This window comes from Pestalotiopsis fici (genome assembly GCF_000516985.1).
Source record: "Pestalotiopsis fici W106-1 unplaced genomic scaffold PFICI_Scf_3, whole genome shotgun sequence".
NCBI classification, from domain to species: Eukaryota; Fungi; Ascomycota; class Sordariomycetes; order Amphisphaeriales; family Sporocadaceae; genus Pestalotiopsis; species Pestalotiopsis fici.
The window spans coordinates 4966683-4983468 of NW_006917093.1; the positions used below are offsets into that span (position 1 = coordinate 4966683).

Genomic DNA, 16786 nt, shown 5'->3' on the forward strand with positions numbered 1-16786 from the left:
CCAGCACTGAGGTACCTACTTTAGTGGTTGGCTCGGGTCCAAAACGTCACTGGTGGTCTGTTCTGGTCTCTGTCGGTACCTTAACTCTGGTCCTGATTTGATCCCTGGTCCCTGGTCCTGGTCTTCCCCCAAGGCTGGCAGCAGCATTCCCAAGCAGAAAAAAACTCTCCGCTTTTAATCATCGGCCGCGCCCCCCATCCCCTCCAATCTTGTTGGAATCTCCATTCCCAGTGTAAGCCGGTTTCTACTTCTCGGCTTCGGGGCCCTCCCAAAAAGACAAACAGACAATCCAGTCTTGTTGCTTGCTTTACTTACATGCCAGTTGGGTATTCCCCGGGGGACACTTCCACCGATTACTCGTTCCGTCATTTCATCGGTTTGGGATCGACCAAGACAACCTTTTTTTCCCTCCTCTTCCCTTCTCGTTCCTCTCCTCACACTCTTATTTTCATATGAATGATTGAAGCTGTACTCGTCAGGTGGTAGACCTGCTTTCTGCAATAATATGCAGCGGGTGTCCGCCTTGCTCCCATCATGGGATCGCAGCAGGAATAGCGCAGGCTCCAGTGGGAAAACCAGTTTGGACAAGGTCCGCGGATGGGCTGATCGAATCCCGTCCTCTGGCAACAGATTGAGCACGGCATCGTCAAAGACTGGGAGGGAGTTGTATGCGCCAACAACTCTCGACAGGGAATGCGAGAGAGCCGCTCGCATCTTGATATCCTTCTGCCGTACGTTGGACTGATTGACTTGCCCCAATTGTTCCCCTCCTAGAATCCGCCTGGGTCTCACAAAGTCTTGTTGACCCTCTTCTCTGCTCTGCCCTTGCTGCCGTGCAGGCCGCTAACACGATCCGCAATAGGTGATGGTTACCTTGTCACCGACGATCGTCCGTCCAGCCCTACGACCACTGCCAGTGGCACATCAACACGTAAAGTATTAAAAAAGATCCCTCCGAGGGTAATACAAAATGCAGTCGGCTTGGCCGTCTTTACTTCCATGCGATCCGGTCTGTGGTCGTCGGGATCAGGAGGTAGTGGTATTCTGCTGGCCCGGAAAACAGATGGAACTTGGTCGCCGCCATCGGGACTGACGTTGCAGACCGCGAGCCTCGGCTTCGTGCTCGGCGTCGACATTTGCGACTGTGTCATCGTCATCAACAGCTTCACTACGCTGGAAACTTTTGGCAGGGCAGCCTTGACTCTTGGCACGGATGTGCAAATGACGAGCGGCCCGGTCGTCTCGCTGGGGCTTTTGGAGAACGAATTCAAATGGGCCGACTTGAGCGATACCGTCTTTACCTATGTCAAGTCAAAAGGGCTATCCACCGACACCAAAATGGACGGGACGGTACTGAATGAAAGGGCCGATGAGAATGAGCGCTTCTACGGCTGCAGCTTTAGTGTTCCCAAGATCCTTGCCGGAGATGTCAACCAGAGCCTGCCGCAATTGAGGCCACTCCATGAGGTGCTCAAATTTGCAGAGGGTAGAAACGACTATGATGCAAACCTGGTGGAACAGCTGGCAAACCAACCGACCCCAGGAGATGCAAGTATCGACCCATCCCATAGTGGCGCTCCGAGCCCCATATTCGGCATCCCAGATCCGGAAGATCCTGATCCCTATGGTGTTTTGGCCCTGGGTCTGGCTGGTTCGGAGATTCGAGAGGCGGGAACACGGCTGCGACCTGATAGCAGCCAATTCGACTTTTGCCCGAGCCCCGCCAGTCCAGCCTTCCCAAAGTACAACCGACAGAGCATGGACACATACTTGACAAGGAGCAACAGGGGAAGTTACATGTCCAACAAGACGGAGCGCAGCCATGTTACCGAGGCGGGTACGCAAACCGATGTCAACACGGCTGCCACGACGCCCAGCCCAGGACAGAGCGAAGCCGGTTATCAGCCATCCATTGAAGAGTCGCCAGAGGAGGAGGAAGAAGTCAAGCAGCCCGAAGAAGTTGACTACACGCAAATTGACATTAGTGCCATTCGCAAATTGACCGCGTTCCCGGACCTCGACGAAGATTTGCCAACCGAGACAAATGACGACAAGGCCCTCGATATTGAGATTGAACAGACAGCTAGCCCAAAGACAATTTCAGAGAGCGAACCCGAGCTTGACGCCGATGATGAGGATGATGATTTTGACCAAAACGAATCAGAAATCTCGGACGATTTGTCGGATGACGATGACGAGTTTGAGGATGCTGAGGAACCTATTGTTTATGAGGTTGCAACCGTACAGCCTCCGCGTATGCTCGCATCTCAGGTCGTACAGATGAAGGGTGCTGTGGTCAACATCCCCCGCCGAGTCCCACCCCCGCTGCCCATGCGAAGTCCAGCTCGCATGTCCCGCACCAGCAAATCCGAGTTTGGGGATGTGAGCATGATCAGCAGCCCCCTCAGAAACGAATTCGAGATCCCACTGCAGGCTGATGATGTTTCCACCCCCAAGGCCGGCGAGTCTTTTGAAACATCTGCTCGTGATTCCATGGACGAAGCAGCAGTACCCGTCACTGAGGAGAAGACCGATGCAACAGACGCAGAAGAAACCGTTGACTATTTTACACAACCAGTGGTAGCTTCAGAGGCACAGAAGCCAACCACCACCGAAATCTCTCACGCCCTAGAGGCCGAGGAGAAGAAGCAAGCAATCGAGGCCAAATCCACCAACAACACGGTGAGCGGAGAGACCACCGCTTAACCATATTCCCTTGTAATTATTCATCTTACCTTCATTCTATCATGATATCAACATTGGCGCGGCGTTTTTTTTTTTTGGAGAACGGCAGCATTATTTTCGCACCGTTGGAACCTGGGTACCTGTGAGATGGTGGGAAGTACAGGTTGGTCGGTCGGTCATTGCAAACTGCGCTCACTTGGGTGTTTTTACGAGGAAATATGAGAAGTGGCATTTGGTTCCGTGTGAGCCCAGACAAATACCCCCCCTTTGGAGATCTATTAGATAATTCATTGTATATATTTAGACGAAGAAGAAGACGAGTACGAAGCATTTTGGGAGTTACATCGCCTCAGTACTGGCACTGATGGACGGGGAAAAGGCTGGGAAGAGGGGTGCTGTTACTGGGACGACAGAGAGAGATAGATATTGCTTGGAAGCCATGTTGGGGGACCTGTCTGGTCGGTCAGCTGGCTGGCTTGGTGGTGCAAACGCCTCCGTCACTGGCTTGCACGGCCTGTCACGGTCTTGCTGATTTGAAGAAATTTTATTCAAGAGAGTTCCCTCCGCCTTGACGCGTCAACGTGTCTGCGCTGGTGCACCTGGCACAGCTTGTGAACTCCGTTTGTCGTTGTCTACCTATTTTGCAGCCAACCTCATCGCCGCTGCTGAAGCTTCTTGTTTCCACATTCACACAACATCTCTGGCTTGAATTCACGCGTTGAAGTCATACCCTATTGATTTTTTTTTTCTTGTTCTTGATTCGTGGGCGCCGACAGTCTCTCAAGAATAATCTCGCCATTCCAACTACTGGCACTGCTGGCGGCTCGATTTATCCATCGGCCTGGCCTCTCGGCGATCACATCTCGTGTCGCCGCAAACATGCCTTGGCCCCGAGGCACTCCCCGGCCCTTTGGCCGTCACACTCGCAAAGATGGCACCCGAAGAGAGCCGCAGGCTCAAGCCGTTGCAGAAATCCGGCCTTCTCAGCTATCCATGTAAGTGAGATAAGCCCCGGTAGAACAGAGCTCTCCACTTTTGACTACTCCTCGCATAAGTGCATCAAATATTTCTTGCCACAAAATTTATTCTTCAAACGCGGATCTTTTCGGACTAATAAATAATCCAGTGACACTCGCACCCGCCGGACCACAGAGCCGGGCAGCCACACTGACCGTAGCACCAGCCTAGACCAGCAGCAGCAGCAGCAGCAGCAGCGCGAACCCACCACTCCGCGTAACGACTCGGCCTCTGAGCGCACGCGCCTGTCTCGAGAAGTCCGGAACTTACAGAATCCTTGGTTTCTGGGTCACAATTCATCCTCCGCCGACTATTTTGAGAGCGACGAGGAAACCGAGGAGGATAATTCTCCACTTCCTTCCTTTGAGGGCCAACATTCCCTTTCCTCCTCCGTGCCTGATTCCCCAGCGCGCGATACAAACTCCCCGCGCCAGCAGCGAGCTGTTCGCAGAGACGTGCTTAGGTCCTCGAGCTTCTTCGACGAGCAATCGAGCGCAAACGACCACCCCAACGCCAACAACCCACCGTTTGAGTCGTACTGGGATCTGCTCAATTGCGATCTTTCCCAGCTTGACCTTAGTCACATTGACCTTACTGCTCTAAACCTTGACTGGGACAGCGTTGAATTTTTCAATCACGATCAAGACGTTTCCATCATGTCGAGTCAACAGGGCAAGTGGCGCGAGGAGCAGGTGCTCATCATCTGCCCTGGCAGCCAGACCACCATGGCTCAGCTGGGTTGCGCCGAGCTCACCCCGCCTGCTAATCGCATCCCCACGCGCATGTTCAAGGATCCGGATACTGGCGAGTTCATGCCATACTACACTTATAAGCGCAAGAAGGCTACCGCCGCCAATGGCGGGGATGACACCAAGCCTTCGGACGAGGATGACTATGAATACGTCGAGGATAGAGACTCGATCGAGGGCGCCATCTATCCCATTGTGGGCGGCCGCATTGTCAACATGGCGGCTTTCTTGGCTTTCCTCGATCATGTCCACAGCCTGCTGACGACCACGTACCACAACACTCCCATTGTCCTCATGGCTTCGCCCCAATGGACCCGCCCGGACACCGAGAACATTGCTCGATACATCTTTGAGAAGACTAAGACCCCGGCTCTCTGCATGTTGCACAGCGCTGTTGCTGCCCAGTACGGCATCAAGTGGCCCACCATGACTGTTGTCGACATTGGCTTTGAAAAGGTCGACGTTACCTGCTTGTATGACAATATGATTGTCGGCAGCAAGACGCTCGGCTTCCCCAATCCCCAGCGCGAGATCTCGGGTGGCGAGGTTTTTACTCAAAAGCTGCATGCGCTCCTCAAGAACAGCAGTTTCAACTACAACATGGCCGAGCAGCTCAAGAAGAGCCCACTTTGCGAGGTCCTCCCCTACGCTGGAGATCTCGACGAGCTCATGGAGCTCCCCACGGAAACTAGCGCACCAAGTAGTCAGCTTCCTGCCGTGGATGCTCTCAAGATTAACGAGCCACCCAAGCCGGCCCCTCAAATCGGTGCCGAGGATGAGGCGGGTGCCGAGGATAAGACTGGCGATGAGGGAGTCCTCGATGTGGCTAATATCGTTACCAGCGGTAATACTCGAGAGTTCCTTGCCAAGAAGGAGAAAGAGAAGGAGAAGGAGAAGGCACTCCGTGGCAAGAAGGGCAAGGGTCAAGAGCCCGAGCCTGCCAAGGCAGTCCGCCTTCCCAACTCGAAGCGAAAGTTTGCTACTTTCCATTACGAAGAGTTAGTCCACGAGGATGTTGACACGTCTGCGGCTAATGGAGCATCAAAGCCCACGTCTGAAAATCCTGCCAACGGAGAAGCTTCTGCTACGGATGCCGCCCCCGGCGGAGAGGAATCCAAGGAGGCTCCCGTCATCAGTGATGCAACCGCTGAGTTGCCGTTCGCCGCAGAGGCACCCAATCTTCCTATAACTGAGCGTAGAACCCGACGTGTTCGCCAGGACTTTGAGATTGGTTTGGAGCGATTTTTGTTTGCAGATCGAGATGAGATTGACCGCATCACCACAACCATCTATCGCACAATCCAGAGCATAGATGACATCTACCAGAGATCCGGCTGTTGGGATAACCTTGTTTTCGTCGGCAATGGTAGTCGCCTGAGGGGCCTAAAGGAGAACATCATGCAGACGTTGCACGCTCGCCATCTGATTTCACCTAGTAGTGCCACCATTTTTACATCGGAGCTACCCTCCAACATGGCAACTCCCACCGGCACCGGCTCACAGACTCCCACTGGCTCGTTCACTGGTCAGCTGCCGTCTGGCCAACTTCCTCTCCCCGGATCGAGCTCCGTCAATCCACTCTTGCAGGCTGCTACAACCGCCTCGATGGGTGTGCCGGGCTCCGTTCAAGCTCCGGGTTCCTCCGCTGGTGATGCAGGCCCTAGCCGCCACTCGCACGCCCAGACGCCCACCAGCATCAAGCTTGCCACTTTGCCGACTTACCTAGCTGAGTGGACTAAGAACGGCTTCGAGGAGGCTATGTTCTTGGGTTCCCTTATTGCAGCACGCCTTGCCTATTGCATTCATAACTTGGATGTTTCGACTCAAGAAGCTCAGCGTGGCATGAGTCTCAACCGTGTTGATTACAAGTAAGTCACCTCTCAGATGATTGACCTGGGGGAAAAAAAGCAAGTACTGACATCAAATAGCGAGCTTGGCCCCAAGGCTGTCAATAGCCACTCTATGCTTGGCTAATCTTTTTGCCATCGCGTATTTGTTCAGATTTTGAATTCTAGATACCTTGGAAAAAGAATGGTCTACCGCTTTGCAGCCAAGATAGCCGATGAGCGGCATATCGATTGAGGCTCTGACAGTATTCCATTGCTTCCCAGGGTATGCTGGTTGTAACGATTACGGCGTTTCTGGTCTTAAAATTGGCGTCCACGGGGCAAAGGGAATTAGAGAGATCTGCAAAAAGACTGCATCTCATATTTCAATGAATTGCGATTGCAAAGGAAGGGGGGAGCGGAAGAAAGGGATTTGGTTTTTGTTCTTGGGCCTGAGTGCCAATGATAATGCTGCTACTGCTACTGCTAGTACTACTGAGCGAAAGGAGGAAAAGGATAGTTTCTCTGGTGCCGATTTGCTTATATAAGTTAGGTGACAGGCCCGAAATTCTTCACTGGACATGCTTCTGGAGATACCCAACAAATGTAAAACGTATGCTAGAAGCAGAATAAAAAAAAAAAGACAGATAAAACTTGATGAGTGTGTTTGCTGTAAAAGGAATATTGGTTCGTTCTCATGCATGCTATTACCAGGTGAGCCATATCGCCGTAATGGGCTACTATATATGCATTCGCCTACCTTAGTAAGTGCAGCACTTGGACTGGCTACAATTGACTACGTGTCAGGAAAAAAAAAGGACATTCAAATCACAGAACAAAAGTCAGAGATTGTATGGCAGGGTAACTTTGGTTTGTTTCTATTGAACTGTGTTTTGAGTTTAGGGGAGCAAATCTCCTCGACCCCCAAACCCCTGCTGAGCACAGAACGGATGCTCACAACTTTGCCGAATTGACCAAGAGTTTAACATGGCCTCGGATAATCTCAATATTACAGACTCCGGCCACATGTTCGTGGAGTCCAATTCTCCTCACACATAGACCGTACGAAGACGGGCAGCGACAAATATGAGAAGGGGAGAAAAATGAGAATCAAAAAAAAAAAAAAAAAAATTCATGTGCTGCGTTACAAATGACAGCTTTTGCTCTTTTGGCCAACTCCAATTACGCCGGGCAAAGTCCCCGCTGCTGCTGCAAATGCTAATGCTGTTGAAGGAAATATCTACTAATATGCGTCTCCAAAGTGGGCCGCGATGCCACCAAATGCGTCGGCGGACAGGTCGAAAAAGGGTAACTGCCCATCTATCCATGGATCATTGTTTTGTGTCAAGATGCCGAGGTCGTTGGTTACATTGAAACGTTTCCGTTCCTCGGAATGTAATTCAAACTCGCTGGGATCGTCTTTTGTGGATGGTGATCCTGTAGCATTGTCAGGGCCAAGCATGGCCACGGCTGAGGAGGCATAAGATTGTATGGGCCGCAAGGTATTGCTTTCACCTCTCCACGTGTCTTGCTGTGCTCCAGAGCCATTTTGTGCACCATTGGTGTCGCCATAAGGACCGGATGCATGATTGATGGCAGTGAAAGTTGATGGGCCCGACCTTGGCGTTGGAACCCGGCTGAATGAAGGCAGACGGCTGTCGACGGGTGAGGCACGATCAAGCGTGCTGGCCCTGGACCGATCCTCCATGCTTGACATATCCGAAGGCTCCAGATGACCGAAATCTTTGAGGAGCGCCATGCGCTTGTACTCTTCGAGGCCTCCACCTTTACCACCGTGCCGGACGCCCAGACTTGTCTTCTCGCTCAGTGCGCGATTATGGTCCACATGAACCTCATAGTCGCGCTTGATCTTGATGAAATACGCGTCCATCTTCTGCAAAACCGTAATGTAAGTGCTTGCCATGCTCAGACACACCGACATCTTGGTAAGCGTAGTATAGGTCAGACCTAGGGGACCGTATCGAAATATGTCCACATCCCTCTCGCCCTCGTGAGGCTCGTTCCACTTGTGGCTGAGAACGTGTTCTTGCACATCCATTTGCTCAAAATGGATGGCATACAGAACCACAAATGCTGCAGTCCATATAGCGAACATGACAATAGTCGATTGCGGGAGTTTGTCCTTCTTTTGGCAAATTTCAATCAAGTCTATGATCTCTCGGGCTGCCTTGAAAACCTGTTCCGCGCTATCAAGCCAGAAGCCATCCGGCGTCTGCTCCTTGGGGAATACAGGGTTGTCAAGTGGACCTTCTGGTCCCTTGCAACGTATGGGCACAAAGGGAATGTATCTGTCGTCAAGTTAGCAAATCTTACGAATCCATAAAGGATGTAGGTGACACCCTGTGGCCAGAGGTGGCACCCCAGCTGGGATCATGTGGTCTTACTCTCTATGTAGCATAATGATACACACATTCCTGAGCATATGAAGCAGGACGTAGACGCTTGAGGCCTGGTGATTTTCATGCTTGAAATAATTCGAACGGGAGAACGTGAATGTGCCTGGAAGATTTTCTTCAAACACGAAAAGCCGCTCGCGCAGCTGACAAAACCTCGTCTCCGTGTCCCAGGGAGGTCGCTGCTCAGTCAGGCGGCCTCCATCCACGCTGTATCTTGAGATGTCCCCCCAGAGCCCTACGAGGTGTACAAAACGGCTCAGAACACTGTCATCGGTAACACGCGGATCGGTTCGCGAGGGATTGAGGAAACCAGTGCTGGCGTCCATCTCCAGATCAAACTTATCCTCCGAGCAAGGCAATTGAATCAAGAGCTTGGTCGAATCAATAATGGCTACCCGTTCCTTGCCGCAGGCCAGCATTCGATCGAGAATGAAACAGCTCCACATCGTTCGTCGGCAGACTTCTCGTTCCAGGATGAGTTGAGATTCGCTGATAGAGCCATTTTGACGTTCAACATGCTGACCAACCTTTCTGAACTCCCTGTCGATGGAGCCAAGCTTAAGGAAGTGAGCCATTCTGACAGCAATACCAACGAACATCCACGCCCCTAGACCACCAGTATTTGGCCGCGTCTGGCCCCACTCATATAGCCCAAGCATCAACAGAGCTTGGACACGCTCGACGGACGCGGACCCCATAGCATTCCTCATCGACCCCAAAGCACGGGTGAGAGTTTCCGCATAGTATTCAGATGCCGCAGCAGGGTCAACCTGGGTCTGGACGGGCCGGGACCTTGCGTTGCCGCCCTGGGAATTGCAGATATGAGCCAGATACTTGACCAGATCTGGATGATACCTAGCGGTCAGCGTCAAAATGCCTAGTAATACCAGGTTGAAATCTGGATTTGGATCGGGCTGTTGGCTCCTAAACCTGCGGCCCAGCTTCTCCTTCATGGTCGGCAAATGCAAAAAGGGTAGCTCGGGGGCAAAGTGAAGCTTGTATAAATCAAGAACCTGATCCCAGATGTCCTCTGTGAGAAAAGGAACGGAGAGAACCTCGTCGGCGAAGAGAGTACCCTTCTCGTTGTCGAGCTTGGAGAGCTCATCGATTTTCTTGAGCTTCTTCCTGTCTGAGCCTCCATCTCTCTCCTGCTTCATTGTTGAGGGCGGATCGTTTCTCTTGGGAGGCGCCTGGTTTGGTTCCGGAAGCTTGAAGACACAGTCCTTGCCAGTCTTGAGACAACTATCACATGGGCTCGTGCCGCCATTGTTCTCGCATTTGATCTTGGACTTGCGACACCGGAGGCAAGCAATGCTGGAGCGCATAGGCGGACGCATCTTGGGGCCCTTTTTGCTCTCAAAAGCCAGACCTGCTAGTATAGGCTTCATCTCATGGTCCCCATATCCGCGCGCCACAGCCCCTACACCTGACCCTTGGGAGAGATCCGTCGCTGAGGATAGGTGTCTGTCTGGCGGAGCCGGTGGTGTAGGCGGGACTAGAGGCGCATCGGAGGCCGTCGAGGAATCGTCAAATCTCCTCTTGCTTGTCGACTGGTATGAGGAGACGGTTTGTGTGTCATCCGTGTCTGGAGGATCTGGTGGCGAGAGAATGGATTGGATGCGGATTGGAGTACTAATTGTGCCGGTTTGGGTCTGTATAAGACCCACGAAAATCGATTAGAAAAGAAATGGTGAGCGCACCAGCCTTTCTGCGTCGCAATCTAGTCGTATGTAGTAGTAGAAGTGAATCTTGCGGCGCAGCAGTGTGACTGCTTTAAAGGTTGTCAAACAAGGGGGGGAAAAATTTAAGAAAAAAAAAATCCCCCAGTATTCCTGTACCCAGCCGCAGGGCCGCGAAAGGATTTTGCCTTGTCCCGTATGCGCAATGGCAGCAACGCCCACTGCCGATTTTTGTTTCCTTCGTTCTCTTTCTTTCTTTGCTCCCTTTCTTTAGTAAGCGCTGCGAGCCTGAGACACTTGATTTGTAGCGTGCTACAGCATTACAACGCTGCAATTATTCGTACAAAGACCTGTAGACAGCAGAATGGCTTAAAAAATTGCACAAGGCATAAGGCACAATTCTGGACAAGTCGGGTTTGGCGGCAGATCTACTAAAGACGAAATTCTTCTTGAAATTATAGCGCAAAGCTGACCGGAGTAAATCAATGTTTCAACTGCAGTCTTGGAGTATGGCAGACTTTGGAACCGAGATAACTAGCCGTCGAACGGAAAGGAAGTGTGAGTGAGCTGAGAGGTTCGCGGGCGCGAGTTGGAAGATGACCTGTCTGGACCTATGACGACGATTTTGTGGGTAGGTAATAACCAGTCAGTTTTGGGAGACGCTCGGGGGTTGGCTGAAGCTGGTGATAGCTCGTGCGACCTAATCTTGGGTGTGTTGAGAGCAGACAAAGTGCCGTTCAGTTTCGTCGGTAAGTTCGAGGAGTATGAAAAGATGTTTATTAGGTAGTAGGCAGACAGGTAGGTTGAGATAGGTCAGGTAGCAGGAAGCAGGGAACAGCCCAGACTACATACATTTACACAAAGTTTAAGCGCATCGGAAGCTGGGACTGGCTTAGATGGAACTGGACCTTTGATGGACGGAGCTGGCAAAGCCGCAAGCTCGTGGCTACCGTAGAGCTAGCAGTAAACTGGGCCGCTAGGATAGAATTCCGGGGACGGGTAGACCACCAACCCTAGGACCGATAGTGCTAGCCAATGCCCTGGCCGAGAGAGACCAAAAAGGGGGGGTCGAAGCCCGTCCAGGGGGACCCCCCAGCACCCACACGCATTCCTAGTGCGCTAGAGTTACATGCCACAGGACGCCAGACCGGTGCACTCCAGCTAATGAGAAGAGGTCAGTGGCCTCTACCTTAGTCCATACCTACCCGTATGTGTAGGGTAAACTAGAGTGAATATGCCTAAGATCTAGTGGTAAAGCCATGGCCCGAAGAGCATCTGGTTCCCGCTCGAGCCTGCCTACCCGTCTGGTCCATTCATAGCGAATCGCTAAAATTACCTAGGGCAGATGGGTACGTCTGCTTGTAGTGTAGTTGGATAAATGTATACATTACATACACACAAGTTTGCTCGGATCAACATCCCGCAGCCCAGGAAAATTTCCACATACTTGTGTATGTAGGTAGGTGGTATTCATTGATATTTGATGTACGCCAGTGGAAACGCACATGTTGTTCTTATTTTTTTTTTCTAGACACGCGCACGCACACGCACATATACACACTCTAAACAGCACGAACTATACTGCATACTCATACACGTTCGATAACTGGGGACATGTCGCTGCTTGAATGAGCAGATCGGATTGCTTTCTAGTTCACGGCAGCTCGTCGCCCACGTTGGAAGTCTTGAAACGTTTTCTCCGTAGTATTCAAGGTACACAGCAGGTAGACGGACCGAACTCGCAGGTAGTCGGAAGTCAACGAGAACCCCCGGCTCCCATAAAAAAACAGGCGCGATAACCACTCTGGCCGGACCCCACGTCTGAAAGTACTAGCTGAACCAATCCATGTACATCGCTGGGTAGGTACATTACCTACGGACTGTAAGGTAGGCATGCCACTGGGCTTTTGTCGGCAGGCATCTTGATTTTTTTTTTTTTTTTTTGTCAGTTTCTCCATACACACACACATGTATACTGTCTACCGATGCCTTGGAGGGATCGATAATTCATCCAACAAAAATGATCAAGCATTGAACAAGATCCACGAGGAATGATAGATATCTCACTAGAGCTGCATGTCTCGCCTCTGCATTGCCGACCCTATCAGTCAGTGCTTCAATGTCAATAAGTACCATCACATGGGACATGTCCTTTCATTGTCTCTATGCGTAAACTCACAAAGATAGAGTTTGCCTTCCCGCGCGCCCGTTACCTTACATACCTACATACATGCCTGAGTAAGTCCTTGTGTGTGTGTAGTCAGGGTCCCTGAAAACCAATCCATCATCGCTACCTACTTTTAGTGAGTCTGATGAGTTGGTTCCAAATTAGCAGGTACGATATACAGCACTTTGCTTTGCTCTTCAGTGCTTGATAAAATTCATGGTAGATCACCAGCCGCGAAACCCGGGGAGGTCGGCAGGCCCGGCCATTACCTGTCTTTTGCCCAGGAAGGGTGGCATTGAGCAAGCCAGCCTACAAAGGAGACAGGTCGGGTACATGTTGGGATTGCCTGCCGCCAGAACGGTTGCCCGAACCAGAAAAGCGGTGACAGGCCCGAGAAAAGCAACCAAATTTAGAGACATGTATCACCTTCGCACGCACCATGACAAAACGAAGCCAACGGTGGCTTTGGGGCTTCGTTGGGAATGCTGTTACTGAGCAAGCAAGCAAGCTGTAGTAGGTAGGAGACATAATATTGTAATGCACGTACCCTGCGCGCGCCGCGGGCTGATGGGTCTTCCCGGTAGCCAACACGCCATGGATTAATTGGGTTTCTCAGCGCATGCTCCAGACTTTCAAACTTCACCTTCTAGGGATCTCACACGACCTGACCCAGTCAGCGTGGATGCCGTGAATACAGAGTGCAGGGAATTGTACCATATGAAGTACTAGTAGTATAGACGATGGTACATGATGTCTGTCCTACATGCGGCTATAAAACGCACATTTGCGCACGACCACTATTACTGGGCAGCACGTACCGTAATGCATTGCAAATCCCTCTCCTGCTATGTGCACTAAACGGACCCGGCAGCCAGGGTAAGAAGTGAGGGGGATCGATTCTTCAGCGGGAGCGATTCGCACCGCTGGCTTGCCCGGCATCCACCCACGAGGAAGGGTGCGCAAGGTAGTGTAGCGTCACAGAACATGACCTATGGCAGGCAGGTCACAGTAACGTAGGCACGGTACCTAATGTACCTAGGGATGTAATGTAGGTATCCCGCCCGCCCGACCCCCAACTTTAGAAAACCCGAACTGCTTGCTTCGGTTGACTGATCAACATCTCTCGTTGGGTGCGTGCCGGTCACGCCGCCGCTTTCACCCCCCGGCAACCCTTGACTAGGACCCATTGGTTGGCGAGATTGCGCACCCCTTGCAAAGAAGGTGTGGAGCGGAAGGGGAGATTGATCCATTCGTGATGCTCCGTTTGCCCTCATCGCTTCGAATCCTCCGCTTCCCTCGCTGCCCACTGCCGAGTGCTAGGATCCCAACATCTCAGAAAGTCACAGAGAGAAGATGAAAGAGAGGGGGGGGTCCGCTACGGCAGAAGCATGAATGGTCAAGGAAGTGTCCCCCAGGCAGGACTCTCTGCCTTCTCGTCCTATCAGCCACCACTAACACTACTACTAATTACATATCTCCGTGTGTGCTCAGCACCTAAATCAACAAGACCCGTGCCTGGGGCGGGACACTAAATCAAGCATCTTGGTGCGACGCCTAAATGCGATGCTTGGCTATAAGGTACACAGGTGTGGGGAACTCATGTGTGATGAGACTTTGAGCTATGAGTCCGTCCTATTGATGCGAGACGTCGGGCCGCATTCCAGAATCGGCCCTTCGCGACCGCAGACCTAGGCTATGGCTCGCATGAAGGAACCCAGCCCATACTACACAACACTCGACGCTCATTCTCTTGCGCCAGACGCTGGAGCAAACGTGGAACAACACGAGCGAAGAGTAATAATAGCAGCAAGACTTCTGTATTTTACCCATGCTCGAGGTGGATTGTGCATTTACAGCTCCTCGTCACGTTCCTTTGACTCAATCACGCTCGCCCAACACGATGCACTCTACCAGGCCAACCCCCATTTATCAGGGGGGGCCAGATGCACGTAGGCGCTTCCGAGGTCCCCCAAATACCCGCCCGGACTCTGACGCGGAATGCGACGCTGGTGGTCGATCGGCAGCTCGGGGGCGCGCAAGGGTAAAGCAAATTGCTCTCTCTCTCTCTCAAAGGAGTCGTTCATCCATCCCATGGTCCTAGGTTGGTACATACTGTCCAGTTTCCACCCCCCATCATCGCTGGATTAACGCACGCATGCATTTGACGCCCCAATTGCCCCCAACATATACCTGCGCGTGTGCTCGATATGGTGCTACCACCATCGTGGCATGCGGGTGAATCGGACGAATCACCTCATCACAGAAGTATCTGTTTATGGCAAAATGTTCCGAGTCCTGATCCAAATTGCATTGATTTTGCAACCCTTCTTCTCAGCGGTAGTGAGGACCATTGCCGCAAAGTTATGAATATGGTCTTTTTTGGGCTGAGTGCTTACAATATTAGGTAAGTTTTGTCAATCTAGTGGTCAACCAGTACTCCGTACTAGGTAGGTCAAGTAGATGGATGAGTAGGAGGTCCTGGTAGCACACAGTAAGGTGCTTATTTGATGCCACCCACCACACACAAGGCGACCATGGTTGGTCGCCTCGACCCATGCCCCGGTAGAGCTCGGCAACAGCTTTTGAGCCCAAAAGTTGCACGTCTCCTAATAATGTGACTGGGATGCCGTTGGTGATTGAATCTTGAATATGTGCATGAAGCGGCAAGTAGACAGGCCCCGCGCGTACAAGGGTATCTGTCTCTTTTTCCCTCTCGTTTTGTTTTTAATTACCACGTTCCATGTGTACCAGTAGGTGTAACTTTTCTGGAAAATCAAAGATAAAACGGTGCTGCTTTTTTTGAAATGTCTGCCTGCATAACGTACATGGGCGAGCTACAAAGTACCTATGGACGAAAATATTCCTTCCTGGTTCCAAACTTCGTATACTAAGATAAGGACTTTGGCAGATGCAGCGGCGAAGCGGAAGATTAGAATATCAGCGTTGACGTCGGCTGTGCACATATGGTGTATCTGTAGGTTGACGACTACATAGACTGCTAGCAACTGATATGCAGGTCTACCAAGGTTTGCATTCTCTTTGAAGTCCATGCACAAGGCCATAGTCGAGCGGGAGAGCGGGCACACGAGTATAATCCAAACTGCGAAACAGGAGCCACTTGTAATCCATACAATACTCCTTGAGGCAAATTCTCTCCGATTCTGAGTCGCCAAGTTTGATTCGGATGGTGCGCGTCGCAAGTTTCTCGCCGCCACAGGTTTTATGGTGTGCCTGCTACGGGCAGATTGAAGTTCATACTGGTAGGTGACAAGTAGGTCCTTTATCATCGTCGCCACTTGCCGGCGGCCTCGTATACTTATCATTGACCGGAGCTATATATCTGACTGAGTCAAGTGTATATATGTAATATCATTCAAGATGGGTATCTACAGATTCAAACCCACGCTTGTTAATCGCGTGCTGCCTAGAATTAAGCAACGAGAAATCACGCTTGCGAGAATCTTGGCTGCTTGCACGCGGATGGAGCACAAAGAATATATGGTCTTATGATAGCTAACCGGGTTGAATTATTGTTCCTCACGTGCCACTCAGGCGAGACGCGGCAACACTGCCACATTCTTGGCAAGAGACGAACCCCTCACGAAATGCGCGAATGAAGGTTCGGCGGGCGGCGGTTTTCAACATGTCAGAGCTCGAGCAACATTTCTAACCTACTGTAATGTAGTGAGCCAAGCTTGGCGAGCTTGGGTACGGGTGGCCCATGGCCTGGAGCTTCTTTCTGTCACAGAAAAGCGTTCCAGCCAGGCTCCCATGAATGGTTCAATGTGGATGGATGGGTAAGGTAGAGGAGGGCGCTCTTCCAAGGGGGTGTGGCAATGCAAAGTCGCCCTCAAACGCCGCCGATAATGACGTCGCTTGTGAGGCCTCGCTGGCAATACAATTCAAGTTATATCATGCTGTACTTGACCTGGGCGCTTAAAGTAATTCGTCCATACGCTGAATAGTAGGCAGAGTATACATTTTTAACAACTACCTACATTACCTACTACCTATCTATGCGCCCACCTCGACAGGAACAAAAATAGCAAGAAGACGGCCAGCCAGTACGACACGGGGGCCCAGAGAAAGGAAAAGGTCCACACCCCACCACCGCGCGCGCAGCCGTGACAGCACCAACCAACGCACTGCATCCCTACTGCGAGCACCAACTTGAACCACAATACTCGAGGCACAGCGCTAAACCTCACCACTCTGGCACGACGATAGCCGCCAGCAAAACATAACC

At 51.6% G+C, this 16786-nt stretch overlaps 3 protein-coding genes across 3 annotated transcripts; 2 read left to right on the plus strand and 1 right to left on the minus strand.

The window, feature by feature from the left end:
* Positions 1–505: 505 nt before the first annotated feature.
* PFICI_05634 (uncharacterized protein) lies at positions 506–2706 on the plus strand (the record flags this gene model as incomplete). The annotated part of the gene is made up of 2 exons (XM_007834215.1): positions 506–731; positions 863–2706. The coding sequence occupies 2 exons, from the start codon at positions 506–508 to the stop codon at positions 2704–2706; spliced, it is 2070 nt and encodes a 689-aa protein (XP_007832406.1).
* Positions 2707–3564: 858 nt separating this feature from the next.
* PFICI_05635 (uncharacterized protein) lies at positions 3565–6425 on the plus strand (the record flags this gene model as incomplete). Its single annotated transcript, XM_007834216.1, has 3 exons — positions 3565–3680; positions 3812–6319; positions 6380–6425. The coding sequence occupies 3 exons, from the start codon at positions 3565–3567 to the stop codon at positions 6423–6425; spliced, it is 2670 nt and encodes an 889-aa protein (XP_007832407.1).
* A 1095-nt stretch (positions 6426–7520) lies between these two features.
* PFICI_05636 (uncharacterized protein) lies at positions 7521–10082 on the minus strand (the record flags this gene model as incomplete). Its single annotated transcript, XM_007834217.1, has 2 exons — positions 7521–8586; positions 8683–10082. 2 exons carry the CDS (start codon positions 10080–10082, stop codon positions 7521–7523), a joined length of 2466 nt encoding a protein of 821 aa, XP_007832408.1.
* Between the last annotated feature and the right edge of the window lie 6704 nt (positions 10083–16786).